Raw genomic sequence first — 17,648 nt, 5'->3', positions numbered from 1 at the left:
TTGGATGTCTCCCTTATTTGACTCATATATATCTGGTCTTGGAGTCTCTACTAACGAGCTGATGAGTTGATTCAGGTGTGATTGATTAGGAAGAGTTGGAAAATGTGTAGTGTTGGTGTGCCTCCAGGAACAGGGTTGGGAAACACTGGTCTAATCTACCAGTTAGCTCCGCTGGTAGCTAAGCGATAACTTGTTGTGATTGGTCGTAGTGTTATCCAATTGCGTGCAGTGAGATTTACAAATGCATGCTTGGTGCCGCCCTTCGAGCTTGCCAATTTTCATTAGTCGACGCCAGACCATTAATCTTTTAGATTTAGGTCTGGATTTCCAGGCTAGTCAATTGCTTCAGTCCTCTTTAAAACATGAAACCGGCAGAGCGCACGTCAGAAACGTCAGAACAGGATGTGTGTGTTCATTTGAGCCTCGCGACTCGAATCGATGCTTCAGTGTATGGTCAAGTGCGAGATAAGATGTAAGTAGCTAAACTAAACATTTCATATTTGACACCTGTTTTAGGTCATACATTTTAAATGAATGACAAAAAAGAATCAGTCAAACTAATAAACTTTTGTCTAATTTCGCCATTTTTGATTGAAAATAGGCCTATGTAACGTGATTCATGTAACGTTAATTCATTGTGAGGGGAGGGGACAAGAAACATGAACAAATCCGTTTTCATCATATTAGGCACAAGATTATTAATGAATGTGTTGAGAATTAATATAATACAATTTGTAGCCTTCAGTAAATTAGAAAAGCTCAGCTTTAGGAGGGGAAGAGACAGGACAGGATAAGGAACCTGAGAGAAAAAGAAAGAGTGATGGAGATGAGGAGAGCAGATATTGACAAGATAATCTACTGCCCACTGACATGGTTTTAAATGTCATTTTGGTGATAAAAGATTAGTTTAAGGGATACAATTATTGACTACATGGGGACTTTAAGTTGACTTTAACATTCTTACTTAAGCAATAAAAACAAGAATTGGCTTTTTTTAGGTTTGAATTGGACCATCAAAAGTCAGCAGCAAAGACGTTTGTTCATAAAGTGAGATTAAATACATAACTCATATTTTTGTTATTTAACATTTCATTATTGCAGGTTTGTGTAATATTCTGAGTTTGCATTTCACTGTTATTATTAATTTTGAGGAATTCTGAATCTGTTTTTGTTCAAGTGAGATGAGTAAATGCATGTTCACTACAGAACTACAAATCATGTTTACACAGCACACACAACACCTCTGCACTTCCTCACAATTTCTCTCAACATGGAGACAGGAGAGCTCTCAGTCAATAAATGGGAAAGCAAAGTAACTTGCATTACTTGTTTGAAAAAGTAACTCAGATATGTTGTTGTAAATTTAAAAGTAATGCATTACTATTTACTTTTTAAAGTAATCTGATTACGTAACTTGTAATCAGTAATACTTGTAATACTTGTAATATGTTAACCCCAACGCTGATATATATATATATATATATATATATATATATATATATATATATATATGTAAGGGATAATGTAGAGCGAGGCGGTTGTTATAGCGAGTACAACCCCAACAGGCTTCGCGTCGGGGGTCTTGAATCAGCCTGAAGGGGTTGTATTCGTTATAACAACCGCCTTGCTCTACATTATCCCGCTTATTACATGGCTACCTACCACATAAATCAATAATTTGACACAAAATTGATTTAAAAAGGAGTTTATTGATTTAAAAAAGATTGTATTGCTTCCGGTAAAGAAAATAGTCCATTCCGTCTCTACGGTTAGAATCCTGCGTCCATAGCAACGCTCTGTTTTTCATGGCAACGGTGTGTTATACTTAGCAGCGCTCTGTTATCAAGAAATAACAGACCGCATTCTACATTAGAATTCAACCAAGCCATGTAGTAAATGTATATATATACAGAAGAGACACAACAGACTTGTGCTGAGTCTGAACTTATTTCTAAATTCGCTCATCAATCTGCTATGTAATCATCTTTTCTTTTCTTTCATTTCAGACCACCCAGAGCTGTAATTATCCCACTACCTTGCTGCAAAAAGCATCTTCATTGACAGCCATTCAACAATATCTTGAATAGGAAGCAGAATTTAAATTTTATATAAATATTATAAAAATACAAAATAAATATATATTATAGATTTTTGGAGGACTCTTAAAAACAACAAATGACATTTTTCACTGTCTGCTGCCTTTGACATCACAGCTCAGCATAGTCGTAATAGTGAAGGGTTGCCATCAGGCAATCAGCATTGTGATTACATTTTCCTGCAGCCCTGGAGTCATTAATCACTTGGCATTTATAGTTCAGGTGATTGGCTCCTGGCAACAGAACTGAATGCTCATAGGCCGCCATTAGGAAATATGGCAGATTTCAAATAAACCACTACTCCAGAAAGTGCCACTGAGATGAATGGGAGTACAAATAGTTTTCTAATCCTCACTGGATTGCAAAAAATATATATTTTTTCTTATGCTGTTTGCAAATTGTATATGACAGATTTATATATTTTTATGCATTTTGCAATGCATTAGCTCACTGTGTTGCCTTGTTTAGAAACAAATAAGGGTGTGTTTGGAGTCTTTATGCTCAAGGGTCAGCATGAAAATAGCAATTAGTTGATGTGAGAATAGGATTTTTTCTGAGCTCACAACACAAATCTGTCACCACTGAGCCCTTGAGCAAGGCACATACTTTAAGCAGAGTATTGTAGCTCATTTTTGATGGGAAAGTGCTTGGTAAACAACATGTAACCAATAATCACATAAGAACGTTAGAACAGCTTGTAACAGCTGTAATTAAAAAGAAACATTTTATGAAAGTATGCACCCTAGAGTATGATAATTGCATGATTATATAACAACAGGTGAAAATTAATGAATCTCCTTTTATTGATGGTCATTTCCACTGGCTCAGCAGAGACACAATAGATTTGTCTTGGCCTGGTTTCCTGAAAATTTCAACTGGTTCATTTTCTGAACTATGTGAGCTTTACTAAGTTGGGCACGTAATCTGGATACTTTCATTTGGATACAATAAGGGCTGGCTTAATAGTAACTGCGTATTAGAACATTGTGTGTTGCTGTAATTTAGCACAAATATTTCTGCTTTGTGTTTTGCTGAGTTGTTGAAAGTTTGGTTCCACATCCTTCAGGTAGATTTGCACAACATATTAATATGCAGCCTGTTCTTATGCGGCAGTTTATGAGAACATGAGGTCTGGTGAAGTAGGTAAGCAATTAACAGTTCACAAAACACTTTTGTTACACTATCATGTTTGTATAAAAGTGTTCAGCAATCAGGCCATATAAAAGTATATACTTTTAGTATATACTACTAGTATATACTATGAATAATTGCAAATTAAACAGACAGTACTGCAGCGCTTCACAATGTTAATAGTTGAGTTTGACAATATGTGAAACTATTAGAGATTACACTTCATTTTAAAAGTGCAGTTCTGTTCATTTTATCAGTGGAATGGAAGAGCTAGACAGAAGATATAGTGCGAATTTTGTAACAATTGTAGCAGATGCATCTCATTCAGAGCCAAACTCATGCAAAACCCTTTCTAAGAGATAGAGAGCAGCTGCCTCTCAGACATGTGCTTTCTCTGAGGAATAGGATTTTCCATCAAACAAACATTCTCTCAAAGGGGCCCTCTTTTAGGAAAGAATACCTCTTCAAAATTAGGGAAAAAACTCTGAGGCTATGTTGGCCCAATAAACTCCAATCTGATTAAGGCAGAGACCGAAGTTTGGAGTTGTTGTTACTATTTGAATGCCATGCCAAAATATGTTTCTTGCAATTCCAAGCCGCACATCAGGGCCACAGTGTTAGCGTTAGTAGACCATCAGGTTTCTTTGGCAGTGACGGGTTTCAGAGGCACTTTTAGCAGTCATGATTTTAATTTTAATTTAAATGATACAGTTGAGACAAAATAGTCTGTAGGTTGCTGAAGGTCTGTAAGGAGTTTAGGTCCAGTGTTTCTAACCTTTCCTGGCTCTCAGTTGAACCTTTCTTAGATATCCATATTACCACAAACAGTTGTCTTAAGGATCTGTCTGTGAGAACCATTCTTCAAGGCTTTGTGGAGTGGAGAGTTGTCTGAGACACTCCAGCTAACCGCTGGCGAACCTCAGGGTTCGGTGCTTAGCCCTCTCCTTTTCTCGTTCTGTAACATCTTTGTGCCCTGTTATAAAGTCTCATGACTTTATTTCTGCTGTGCAGATGATACACAGTCATTCCAGTCCAACAACTCAGCATATATCTCAATGACTTTATGACATTTTGTACTGGATGAAGGAACGCCACCTCTATCTCAACCGTACTGAGGTAAACAACACTACAGCTAGCCAGGAATCTTGTTATCGTATTTGACATCCAGCTGAACTTTACAAACCGCATCTTAGCATGCATATCCATGCTTCATAATATTAGAAAAATTAGAGCCTTCTTATCTCATTATGCTGGTCCATGCACTTTTGTAGCCATTCATATTACATTTAAATATATGTTGGTTTATGTTTTTCACTTACCCTTCCGGTCTAGCTTTAATTAAATACATTCATCCAAAAAGATGATTTTGCAATGTTTAGGCATTTTTATTTTCAGACATTTCATTGATAAGTTACAAAACAAAAAGAAAGCAGCATCTGGAAAACATTGCATAATTTGTATCTATTTTATACAATAAAAATGTACAAAAATAAATAGCTTTACAATGAAGAAGTAACAAAGTACAGTCCTTCACTGAAGGGATAATATGTTTTGCTGCATTTTAATATGACTAATATATGAAATGTACACAACTGGACATTCATATACAATCATTTTAAAGGAGCATTACCTATTTGTCAGTTTAGTTTTATGCTGTACTGTTTTTTTTAGTTTTTTTCTCAATAACGTTCAACTACACAGCTCTTTCAAAATCTCAGCAGACATCTACTCATGAAGCATGAAAACACTGGAAGGTCTGATGTTTCCAAACCTCCACATTTTCATTCACGTAGCAATTCACAACAATTTGCTATGTGCACTTTTGAAATTAAACAGTGTTTAATACAAATAACAGCTATAGTAAATGGTAAATTACATAACCATTGTATAACCCTCTGAATGGACACAAACATTGTTTGTTGAGGAATTTTCAAAAGTAAAATTTTAACTAGATCTAACACTTAATTGTAATTATTAATGTTCCAGGAAATAAATTAGACTCAACCACTGTGTAACTCTGATACAGTTTTCAATATACAAGAAAATAGGATTAATATATTTATATGATCATGCTTTAATCAAGTGTTCTTGCTACACTTCAACTCTGAAAGTGAAAATGACCTCTGATAAATGCAAGCCATAAAAAAAGTAAAAGTCAATAGTTATTGACTCAATCACAAAGTAAATCAATAAAGAATTTATAGCACCTTCATAATGGCTTAGCGAGCACATACAAAATACAAATACATTTTAACTAAATGATTTCTGTCCTTATTTTAAAAAGTCAGCCTGAGATAAATGGAAAAGCCTTGGCTGATTGGTGTGTTTTCTATTTTTCAGAATCATTAAATATGACATTTTGAAAACTAATTTATATGTAATTAGGAGACACAAGTTAGGGAAACAGCATTGCTTGCTGAGGTAGATATCTATTGGATAAAACTTCAATAGTGGTTATTAATATACATGTATATTTGGAAAACCAAAGCCCAAGTGATTAGTTTCCGGCAATATTCATGACCAAGTTCACTCCACACAGCTCAACCATTTCTCCACCTAAAGCTGAATATTTCCTGCTCCAACCTGAAGCACGGTCAAATGATAATCTGTATATTGTTTCACAGGAACGTCTTATCACCTCTGAATAATTTGAAAGCCTGCATGATGTCCTCAACACTCTTGGTAGAAACACTTTTCCGATACTGACTGAGGCATCTTGGCAGTGTCACAATCCTCTGGTTCCACAATCTTCCCAGTGTAATCAATGCAGAGCATCTTACGCTGGCGTTCACCGTGGCCACAAGTTTGTGAGCATGAAGTCCAAGGTCCTATTTGCCACATGGGACATGGCAGGTCTGCGCAGGGCCTGATATCAGAAAGTCTGAGATCTTTATTACAGTGGTTTGAATGGAAGCCAGCATTGTCTTTACATTCCACATTTCTCCTGGACCATCCTGAACCACACGTTTTGGAGCATTCAGACCACTCGCCCGAGACCCATTGTGGCACCCCAAAGGGATGGATCAGTTTGCCAGCCATCTTTTTGTCTTTAGGTTTGCTGAAAGACATGGTTTTAGGAATGTAGAAGGTGTATTTGACCTTCGGTGGGATGGATTCCCCAGCGGTGGAGAGCAGCTGTATTGTGATTGGCTCCTGTAGCTGGCGGAAGCTCTGAAGTCTCTCCAATGTGGTGGACGAGCCACTGTACTTCAGCACAGCCCCAAGCACTGGAATATACTGCTCCACTGTGGAGACCGAGAAGTTGCCATTCAAGATATAATCGCCATTTTCTCTTCGTACAGCCAAGTAATATCCATCGTGTGGTATACTTCCATGGCTCTGCTGTTTGATGTTAATGTTAGTGGCTCCACTTGGAATCGTCACAATGTCCCTATATCCATGGCTAAAAAAAAAAAAAACAGGTGAGATTTAGATTAATGTGGCCAAAATGAACCAACTTTTTCATTAAAAACAGCAGTGAGATATTCTTACACGACTTTATTGAACGAGCCAGATATCATCCTGCAGCTCTGACCGTTCCCTCCACACACGCCGCATTTGTCGAGCTTCTTATTAGAATCGATCTCCAGGTCACAACCAGCTTTGATACATTGGCCTTGCACACAGAAGGATGTGGTATCTGGACCGCATAGGGTTCCATCAATTACCTAAGATTGAGACAATGTAAAAAATTATAATAATTTTGACAGTAAAAGACTGAAAATGCTACGGTAAAAACCTGTTAATTGGTTAGCGGTAAGTTCCCTTAGTCTACATGCTGAAATACTGTCATTAATCTAATGGGACATTTCATGTAATTTTACAGTTAAATACAGTATTTAACTGTAAAATTACATGAACAGATTTTGGAAGTGAAAAATAATTTCATAATTTACAGTGAAAAAAAACATAAACTTACATTCCCAGAATTCTGTGTAACGGCTTACATTTGATTTTTTTAAACTGAAATAACAAAATGTATTAGTTTTTTTTGAACCTGTTGTGTACATTAGGGTTTATATTTTCCTTTTTTTTTTTGTTAAATTCATGTTTATTGCATTATTTTTAGTGTAATGTTACTATGAAGGTGTTTTCTATTTGAGTGTAAAATTATTATTTTTCACAGTAAATGTTCTTCCTGTAGCTTAAACAGTAAAGCACTAACAATGCCAAGGTCATAGGTTTGATTCGCAGGGAAAGCAAGAACTGATAAAATGCAATGCAAGTTGCCTTGGATAAGAGCATCTGCCAAAAGTCTAAATGTAAATTTAAGTGTGGTCACACTATAGATTTGGGGAAAAAAAGTGCAGCTTACTTTAGGTGCAAATACTCTGAATTCACTGCTGCCTCGTGCTCTGCAAAAGAGTTTACATCTATCCCGTAGCGACACTCCAGCGTATTTTGGTATCCACTGCTTCACATTTCCATGCACATCGAAGTGATTGGGATTGTTGTACTTCTCACATTGTTCCTCTCTGAAACTTTTCCCTGGAATAGTAAAGAATTGTTACCTAGTATAATAACACAACATGAAATGACTGACACTGAAGAGAAGAACCCACCTCGGTTATTCTCACAGGTCTGTTTGTTACAGGACTGGTAATTCACTCTCTGGCCCACACAGTATCTTCCACCGTTTTGAGGAGATGGCCGGCCGCACTCTCGGTAGGAGAACATCACTCCGCCTCCGCATGATCTGGAACATGGTTGCCATGGTCCCCACTCGCCCCAGCCTCCATCCACAACCGGCTGAACCAGAAGAACCACACAACCAAATGAATGTCAGACTATTGTGTGTGATCGCACTAATGTCACCCAACCAAACAGCAAAAATAATGACCACTGACATAAACTGTCCATGATAAAGAAAAGAACAAAAAACATTTTACAATTCAAACATATTTTCCTTTCACCTTGAATACATTTGAGTGTATAAATCTTTATCAGGATTTTCAAAAACGTTTTTGTCATTCTACTCACTAATATAGTTCTTTTCACAGGTTTTGCTTTTGCATTCATTTTAAGACATAATATATTTTAATGGTAAAAGTATTCTTTATCACAAATGATTAATTCATAAAAAATTATATCAGGGCAGTTGGATGAGCCTGACTGAATGAATACCTGAATGAATTTTAATTCAGAAATGAAAAAATGAGCTCATTATAAAAGAGGTGTAGAAAAGTCGTATGTATGAATTGCTTTTAATGTACACTGCCATTCAATAGTTTGGGGTCAGAATTAATTTTGAATACTTTATATACTACAATTCAGCAAAGAGACATTAAATTAAAAGTTCCTATAACATTTCTATTTGTAATGTTACAAAAGATTCAAATAAATGCTGTTCTTTTTTAAACTTTCTATTCATCAAAGAATCCTAAAAAAATGTTGGTTTCCACACAAATGTTTAGCAGCACAACTGTTTTTGATATTGATAATAATAAGAAATGTGTAATGAGCAGCAAATCAACATATTAAAATGATTTCTGAAGGATTCTGTTTGACCCTTTTATTTTTATTTTATTTTTAATCTTCTGTGTTCCTAGTACTGATAAAATGATTAAATGAAAGGCTAAAAATCCTATTTATGTTACTCAAGAGTATCTTCAAATACCTTAGGCCTCATGACTTCATCTGAGGACATGCATACACTGTTCAGGCAGGTCCTGTTGGGGCCACAGCTTGTGCCGTCCGCCCAGGGAAGACTCCCGTTCCTGGTTGTGCACACAGACTGCCCTTCTTGCTGGCACCAGAGCTGTCTGCACACCTCACTGGCTGAAGTGTTGGGACAATGTGAAAACTCCTCTCCAAATATCTGTTGGCACTGGCGGTCCAGGCTGTAAGTTATGCCTGGCAGCTCAGTGGGTAAGGCCACTATCGTCTCTGGGGTGTCCAGTAAACAGTCTCCTGTTATTATCCAGAGGAAGAGTTAGAGGGTAGTAAATCATGAAATCAAAGGATTGTGAAACAGTAGGAACATTGGGCTCCTGGAGCTGACATTTAGGGAGACTTGCAGGAATGCACATCTGGGGGAGTGAGCCGCGAGGAGGAACACGAGTGAGCAGAAATGCACGTGGAGAACATGGGCCACTGCCCACTTCAACTGATACAGCAGTTAAAAAGGAAACGTGCGAGACCAATACTAAAGAGACGTGGCCCGGTGAAAAGAAAACATTTGTTACATTCCCTTTTTTATGAGTTGGAGTGAAGTGACAGGAATGCATTCTCTCTGACTCAATGGAAAGGAACTGAAAATTATGAATCTACATAATTACAAGCAAAAGGTGACGTAAAAGTGTTTTACTATAAACGAGGGGAACCCCGACGCTCAATGCATAAGTTAAGCTGACTTTTTAAAGGCATTCACAAGAATTTTTTTATAATCATATTATTATTAATAATAATAATAATAATAAATTAAATAAATACATTTTCATGAATTTCATTCTTTTTTTCTTTATTATGATATCAGGACATTTGTATCACTCTGACATTTTTTACTTTATGACCCAAGCTATATCAAAATTAAATTTTTATTCATAAATTAAAAACATGTTCATCATAAAATAAATGTATTCAAGTATATATGCTATTCGCTGTATACAATATATGAAATGCATTTTTCACGTATATTTGAATAGATGAAAAAATGAAAAAAGTGTCACGCCATTGATCTAGTTAAAATTTTGTGCACATACCATGTCCATTGTCGAAAAACTCTGTGACGTACAAAGCACTGCAGGAAGACCAAGGCGAGGTCTTGCTGAACTGAGTGAATACAGGGGCCATGATATGGTGCTCGCCTAGATGTCCAAAAAGCTGCTCACAGTTCTTAGTGTCATCGTGCGGCATACTCAAAACATGGCCTGAAAGAAGAACAAAAACGCATTATTGAAGGTCCAATAAATTTAACAATTGCTTAGTGTTTACCAGAGGACATCCACACCAAGCTCATGGGCAGTCGTGTAAGCGGCCTGAAGGCCATTGTCTTCAATAACAGAACAGCTCCTTTTGGTGTCACACATGGTTCCAACATCAGCTACACCCAATGTGTCACAACTCTGATGTCCACAGATGTCCTGAAAGGCAGTTTGGGATAAAAATAAATGTAATTCTTATTGCTGTTCCAGGTCTCTGCTTATTAGTAAGAGCGAAAAACATATTTGCCAGTGTTTCCATCATAAAACCAAGCAAATAAATAGTTTTGGCAGACAGCAGACCTATGAAGTGAGAAAATGTAACTATGTGGCGTCTGAAAATGTATCTCAAAAACATGACTGGAGTCTTTTCCATCCTTTGCCCAGTGATCCGAGATGGAGACAAATGTTTCCAAAACAGAAGACCACAAAACACACATGATTCAAGGCACATCTGGCCTTGGCACAATCTGAGAGCCGGTCTCACATGTGTTCACCTTTCAGAGAAGCTAGTCGGTCTGCTCCTATTTTCAGCCTCGTTTTCGGTTTCAATATGCCATAACGTCTGCTCTAGAAATGAGCAATGCACCATACACTTTTTGACACACTTTTCAAAACACTCTTTGACAAGTCAATCTCATATTTAAAGGAATAGTTCCCCCAAAAATGAAAGTTCTGTCATTAAAGTGATCATTTTATCATGAATTGAGTGGTTTAGTAAACATTTTCTGAAAGGACACGATCGCTTTATATGATGAACAGATTTAATTTAGGCTTGTATTCACATATAAAGCGATCGTGTCCTTTCAGAAACTAAACCACTCAATTCATATGGATAAGTTGTACGATCTCTTTATGAACGATTTGAAGCGTCAAAGTGGTAGTTGCCTTGAGTTGCAATGGAGGGACAGAAATCTGATAATGAAGATGAAGATGAACAAAAGTCTTACTGGTTTGGAACGACATGAGGGTGAGTAATTAATGACGGAACTTTCATTTTTGGGTGAACTAACCCTTTAAATCTTTATGTTTATTTTAATTATGATTATTTTAACAATCTTTTGTAAAGAAGTACACTTATTTTGATGTTTTGACTAACATGTTAAAGCACATGTAAAGTTATCATTTTAACTGTAGTTGTATATTGTTCGATTGCATTGAAAGTTAAAATATTTTTATAATAAATTGCAACTTCATCATTAAAAAAGTATGCTTAAGTGTACTTCTTTTAACAAGGGACGGCTATTCTGAATTCAGCTACAGTCAAGAATCTCACTTCATTATTATCCCATAAAATACATAATAAATCACTGCTCACCTCTCTAGTAAAAAGTATGGCTGTATCGTAGTGCTCTGGATGCCTGTGGCTGGGCGGGTTGAAGAGCTGTTGCCAGGCACAGAAGTTACGCAGGGCGACGCCTCCATTACTAGAGACTGACGGTCCAACCTCTTCATCCTCCACGATCAGCATCTTCACAAGCACTATGTTGATGGAGTTCTTAATGCTGGGATGTTTGTAAATCTGAGCAGCCATTGACATCAAGGTCAGCATGTAGTGCTAAAGAGAGAAAACCAACAGATTGCTATTCGCCAACTGTGCAGCAGAATGTTAAAGGTGCAGTAAGCGATTTCTGAAAAACACTGTTGAAAGTAGATCTAACCGAGCACCACAACAAATTTGTAGCCAATCAGCAGTAGGGGGCGTGTCCACTCATGATAGGGGAGAAGAGAGAGTGAGCAAAGACTGTAGAAAGAGATTTGGCTGAGAGGCATTACAAAAGAGAAAAGGTCAGAGGAATATCAATGGAAAAAGAAGGGTTATGACTTGGCAAGAGCTTTAGGACCCGTGTTAATATTAGAAAAGGTTTCCAGCACTGGAGAGACCGAAGCGGGAAGGCCTGAAAACAGACATGAGTCACATTGGTTTTGAGTGTGTGCTGCTGGCTACTAACAATCATCTCTTGCTTGTATATACTCTTGTGTACTGTATGTTCGTTCGTCATCTTCGATTTATTTTTCAGGAAGCTTTATTAAGCTTGCCTTCTGCTATGATATAGGGACATCCACTCTTGCAATGAGTGTTCATGCATTTTTGGGGGCGGAGCAATGAAGGGAGGGATGTGTTTGTTTGGGTTGATTTCAAATATCAACAGCGTTCAACAAAGATTATCAGAAATCGCTTACTGCACCTTTAAATGTAAAAGCAAGACATCATTGGCAGGACAGTTCAGAACTGCTGGAATGGAATGGCTTTTACTCTGCATATTTTTCCAAGTTATTGTGGACAATAAAATATCCAGCTTTTTCAGATGCAGTACACTGCAATAGACAATGCATAAAAAAAAAAGTTAATATCTTTATAATGGAGACAGGATTATTGATTACTTTTAGCAGGCATGTCAAAATGTGTACCTGTACTGATTGCCCATTTACAGTATATAATACATCATTCAATATTCTTTAAATGGGAATAATTATTAGCCGACAGAGATTATTCTGGAGATTTTTTTTTTCCTGTTTACTCTCCACATAAATATGTGGTTTGCTTGTTGGAAAGCCCTGACGTCAACAGTAGAAGCAGCTGGTCTTCCATGGATTTCTTTATGAGGAATGTGCAAATTTGGATCCCAATATCAACATCTGGATTGCTATCTGCCTCATGATCCTGACCAAGACAGTGCATTTTTTTCACTCTCTAGTCTTTTCCAATCATTTGTTTTCGATGACTCAGTGAAGGAAAATTTCAGGGGGTGGTGGATCATAAGTGGGTGTAAAGATCAGTACAGTACAGTTTGTATGAACCATGACTCATTCTTGTACAACTTTAGTCTGATATATGCATTTTGAGATGTCCCTCAGGGTACACTAAATAGCTCTTACTGTTAAAGGTCTTATCCTTCTTTCGATATTAGAACAAGTATGTGACTTCAATGGGTGGGGTAGCCTATAATATGAAATAGTATTTGTAAACCTAAGATGGTTTACAAGATGGACTCGCGGCATAGTCTGTCTTGTCTGTTGACTGGTTTTAGCAGGGTTTGGGGCAAATTTAAATTAGTTAGACTGGAAGACCAGCTTTCTGACCTGATAAACCAGCTTGGCCATGCTGGGAGACCATCCTAAAAAAACAGCTAAGACAATCTTAAGTCAAAACTTAAGCTGTTTTTTTAGCAAGCTTTTATTAAAGGTACAAATTAAAAAATCTTAATCATATTGTAGGCCTATGTAAACACTTATTAGCTGGTGCAAGCTGGTAGACCATAGACCAGCAAACCCAAGGGCATGCCATCTGAAAGTGGTCAGGCTGGTTTTGGAAGATTATAGCTGGTCAACCAGAAAATGCATCATCTTGCACCAGCTATTAAACATCTTAGACCAGCTACCATATTCTGAAACAGATTTTTCAGCTGTCAAAATGGTTAAAACTAAACATATCTTTATTTACATGTGTGGGCCCATACCTTGATCTCATCTCCATAGAAATGTGTCAGGGAAGCGTCACCGACCACCAAAGTCTCAATAAACCTGGGCGTGGACACAAAGCGCGTGCGCCTAGACGGCATCTGGATCATCGACTTTTGATGCTCATCTCTGATTTCTGACAGCTGTTTAGAGACCTGCGGGGACTTTGTAAAACGTCTTCTTTTAATGACATGCAGCTGCTCGGTTAACTTTCCATATGTTCCCAAGCCGAAAAGTTTAGGCTCGACTGTATATTCTTTACCATCTGTAATGAATGATCCTAAAATCCCACGACATAAACTGACAGAAACAATAGAGTCCTCATTGGAGTCAACAGCGCCGGTGTAAAAACAACCTTTTAATAAATCTGCTCCAGTCTCTTCAGTTTGATTCAAGGACTTATAAAAATCTGTCGGGTTGCTGGTTGACTCAAGTCTTTCTTGTGGTTTGACTTTGATGCGATATATCTTCAGTGCTGGCGATATAAATGTGCTGTCCGGTGTCAAATTAAGTGTGAAATTCCTGCCGAAAGCCGTGAGTCTGAAGCTGAGTTGTTCTTCACTCCTCTTTGCCACTCGTCCACCGGTCCTTCCAGTCAGCCGTACAGGTATAATCTCCTCAGTCTCAAACGAGTGAGCAGATGTTTCAGCACAGAGGCAAACAATTAATGTAGATATGATTAAACACGACCACATTTTCAAAAAATGGCGCTGTTTCAAAAAGAAAACAATACATATAACGAATTGATTACTTAATCGAATTGACTATAGCCTCATGATACACTTTCAGAGACTGAATCATTGGTCTATTCCTTGTCTGAAAAATGTTAATATCCTAAACGTTTAAAATTACTATCCAGCACATGCCTTCATTAGCTTAAATCTATTTTGAAACTGAATAATTAATTATTTAATGCAATGTCACTAGGTAGGCTATTGAAATTGAATTTAAAAGAAATCGAAGCCAAGTTCGTGAGCTCCAGGACTGTCTCACGGATTGAGGCGCTGGTATTTATACTTTCTGAGAAATGAGAGGTTTATTTTTGATATCCAGCGCTGCTTCAGTCTCTCCTCCCACTGTGCCCTCATGAAAAACCTCTGGATCGGGTTTGCCCAATGAAAACTGAGAAGCACGCCCCGTCCTAAATAGCAACAGTTTGTAAACTGAGTAGTTAATATTATGTATTATGTGTAACTAGTGTATTTCTAGTTTTCGTGTGCTATTAATATGTTCCAGCAAAACGTCAAATAGGCCTATTTCATTTATTTGCGACATTTTAATACTTGGTAAAGTGCTAAATAATATAGGCATACAGCAGATTTATGTAAAAAAATACTTAACAAGTGCTTATTGATACATGATCACCATTGTGCTGCTTTGAGCAATCTGGAAATCTGCTCAAGACGGGCTATACAATGTAGTAGCCTAGGATGTATTCAGATTGTTTAAAAGCATCAGCTACATCATTATTTTAGAAATGTTCGTCAGTGTAGCTGACTCAATGTAGCCTATGCAGAATGGGGACATATGTTCAGTCCCCACAAGGTGGCAGTAAGACGTTGTATATGGATGTGCACAGACGCACACAATCGCTTTATTCATGTTTCGTTCTGATTCGCACTAGTCTGAAACAGTTGAGATATCCTGTGACTCAGACACCAGAGGGCGACGATGCTTTAAATGAGGTAGAAATAAGTTTAAAGACTAGCCTACATTCACGATAGGCTACTTGAACTATTAGTAGCCTAGCCTACATATGTAGATATTACCTAATGTAGGGCTATTTAAATCTTTTAAAGATAATTATGTATTATTGTAGTCCCTTAACTGTTCCTCATTGCATCAGTGTACCTAATGTACTTATTAAGATTAATATTTTGCAAACAATTTTGTTCCATTATCTGTATTGTCTTAGGTTGCAATAAAACATTTGCATTCCAACTGCATTTATTGGCATTGAACTCCACCAAGGTTACAGTAAACAACCTTTTTATGAGTATTTTTCATAACTATGTATGATTCACAACCAGTTTTTATGCATACCAATCGACATTGGAAATAAAATAAAATAAAATAAAATAAAATAAAATAAAATAAAATAAAATAAAATAAAATAAAATAAAAATAAAATGGTTCTGGCATAAAGAGAACTCAATTCTCTATAAGCCCAAAGCAAGATTATACAGAATCTGTATGGCATTTAGGTCAGCACTGAGGGTCACAAACGCCAGAAAGGGTTCTGATGTACATGCTCAAATCAGCAAACCGATGGAGTTTTTCCAATAACTAGACAGGCTAGTCCATATCGCTATATCAAATGTGACTTGTCCCACTATGGGCAAGGGCAAAGAAGCTGCAATGTTCTACATGTGGTTCATTTGGCAGTTCATGCAAGAGTTCACAGTTGGTGTCATAATGGACAGTCATCTAATGTTTGTGCTGCTTCCAAAGAGCTTTCAAAGCCCTGTCATGACCACATGTGTGGAGTTCAGCTGATGAGGGGAGGGGTTGATGGTGGAAATTTGAAGGACTTTGCTACAGCATCCAGCAGCAGTACACAAACTTGCAGAGCCCGAAGTTACAAATATAAAAATGTGCACATTTTGGATTCAATCAATGATGGATGTGAATGATACAAAGGTAGCACCACTTCAGGGAATCCAATCCTTGATGGCTAAAACGAGGAAAGACTGAATAGGTGTTAACACTGCACATATGTTTGAATGCCATAGCCTACTAATTATTAATACCATGAATACATGGGTAATTATTTGTTTATGTTTATTTATTTTTTTGTTTATGTTTATTTCATTCATGGATATTTTCCAACAGAACTTACTTCATCATCCTCATATATATAGTTTATAAAACCATGATGAAAAGGAGGCAGGGTGAAGAATATCTTATATTTCTTATTATATCTTATAATTATTATCCTTGCATTTGTTTAGAGGTGTAATGTGTATGAATAAAAATGTTAATGACCTACATTTGTATTAATTCTTACTGTAAAATGGTAATAAAAATAGTAGCCTAGGCTAACAACTTTATCCATTCAACTTCATGATTAGGCTAATATGTTGTTCGTGAATATGATATTCGTGAATGAAGCTTCTTCTTATACGTATAATTTGAACTATAGCCTACAGTATCATAATAGGCCGTTCTAAATGCACTATAAAAATACTTCTTTCCAAAATATTACTCTTAAAAAAACTCTTGAATACACGTAGGCTATTAAAATTAAACGGATATTAAACAGACACTTTCTAAACGCGTAGTGTTTACCCTTAGTTCACAGTTCTTTCAGGGATTCGGTTCCATTGAAGTCTTGTTCGAATCTTTGTTCATTGACTTCATTAATTATTAAACTTGCTCTCATGGCTGCCAATAACTCATAAAGTAGCCTAAAATAATCCAAATGATTAGGATTATGTGTTTTAATGCTTTCATTACACCTTCTCTCATTAATAATAGGCACATTTGCATTTCATTGCATTTATTTTAATATTTTTATTCTATTTTTAGTATTTTTTAACTAAAAAGTTAAAAATTAGGAGTAATTCAAAATAATTTATCCAAAAACATAAAAATAATTGCCCGTTCACACAGTTCCCTCAAAGTCATTTGCCAAGTAGCCTATTTTCACACCTTTACAAATGACAGGCATTTCTAATAGAGTGGGAGGTAACCTCTGAAGCGCGCCTGGCTTGATGCTCATATTTAGAGAGCCAGAGGTGTCTGCGGTGTTCAACATGAACCATGGGCTCTCATCTGAACCTCCCAAAAACTTATATTACAGTCTGCAATGTTTACATATGACGCAAAAGAATAAAACAGAGAGAGCCGGTTTCACAGAGAGAAACACCATGGCGATGGATGGCGATTGTGGCAATGCTTAATTCTTATGACGGATGTACAGAACCGTGATCGAGAGCATCACGGTGTGATTTACACTTTGAGGGATATATAATCACCAACAACAACGATGTCGGTTTTCCCTGTTGTTTTGTTTTGTCACTTGCTTTTTTTAACGAAA

General features: G+C 36.8%; 2 protein-coding genes across 2 annotated transcripts in view; one reads left to right on the top strand and one right to left on the bottom strand.

Annotated features, from left to right (window-relative positions):
* Positions 1-4,588: 4,588 nt before the first annotated feature.
* Positions 4,589-14,627, bottom strand: LOC309506969 (A disintegrin and metalloproteinase with thrombospondin motifs 8). Its single transcript, XM_082181020.1, has 9 exons — positions 13,609-14,627; positions 11,466-11,705; positions 10,177-10,309; positions 9,929-10,096; positions 8,845-9,137; positions 7,790-7,976; positions 7,543-7,715; positions 6,720-6,895; positions 4,589-6,630 (listed from the first exon to the last, which is right to left on the bottom strand). The coding sequence occupies exons 1-9, from the start codon at positions 14,302-14,304 to the stop codon at positions 5,898-5,900; spliced, it is 2,799 nt and encodes a 932-aa protein (XP_082037146.1). The 5' UTR covers positions 14,305-14,627; the 3' UTR covers positions 4,589-5,897.
* Positions 14,628-16,744: 2,117 nt separating this feature from the next.
* The window catches only part of adamts15b (ADAM metallopeptidase with thrombospondin type 1 motif, 15b), an 11,620-nt gene continuing 10,716 nt past the window's right edge, over positions 16,745-17,648 (top strand). The window contains exon 1 of the mRNA XM_082181021.1: positions 16,745-17,648. This exon is cut by the window's right edge and continues 858 nt beyond it. Within this exon, the coding sequence (XP_082037147.1) occupies positions 17,598-17,648 (51 nt within the window). The 5' untranslated portion in view covers positions 16,745-17,597.

Source organism: Leuciscus leuciscus (genome assembly GCF_965113295.1).
Source record: "Leuciscus leuciscus genome assembly, chromosome: 9".
Classification (NCBI taxonomy): Eukaryota; Metazoa; Chordata; class Actinopteri; order Cypriniformes; family Leuciscidae; genus Leuciscus; species Leuciscus leuciscus.
Note: the sequence above shows the minus strand (reverse complement) of the source record. Positions and strands in the feature narration are given on the sequence as shown.

Coding starts and splice junctions, on each gene's coding strand:
- LOC309506969 (XM_082181020.1), bottom strand. CDS start 14,304: ATGTGGTCGTGTTTAATCATATCTACATTAATTGTTTGCCTCTGTGCT. Junction 7,716..7,789: donor GACCTGTGAGAATAACCGAG/GTGGGTTCTTCT, acceptor TTACTATTCCAG/GGAAAAGTTTCAGAGAGGAA. Junction 6,631..6,719: donor GGCTCGTTCAATAAAGTCGT/GTAAGAATATCT, acceptor TTTTTTTTTTAG/CCATGGATATAGGGACATTG.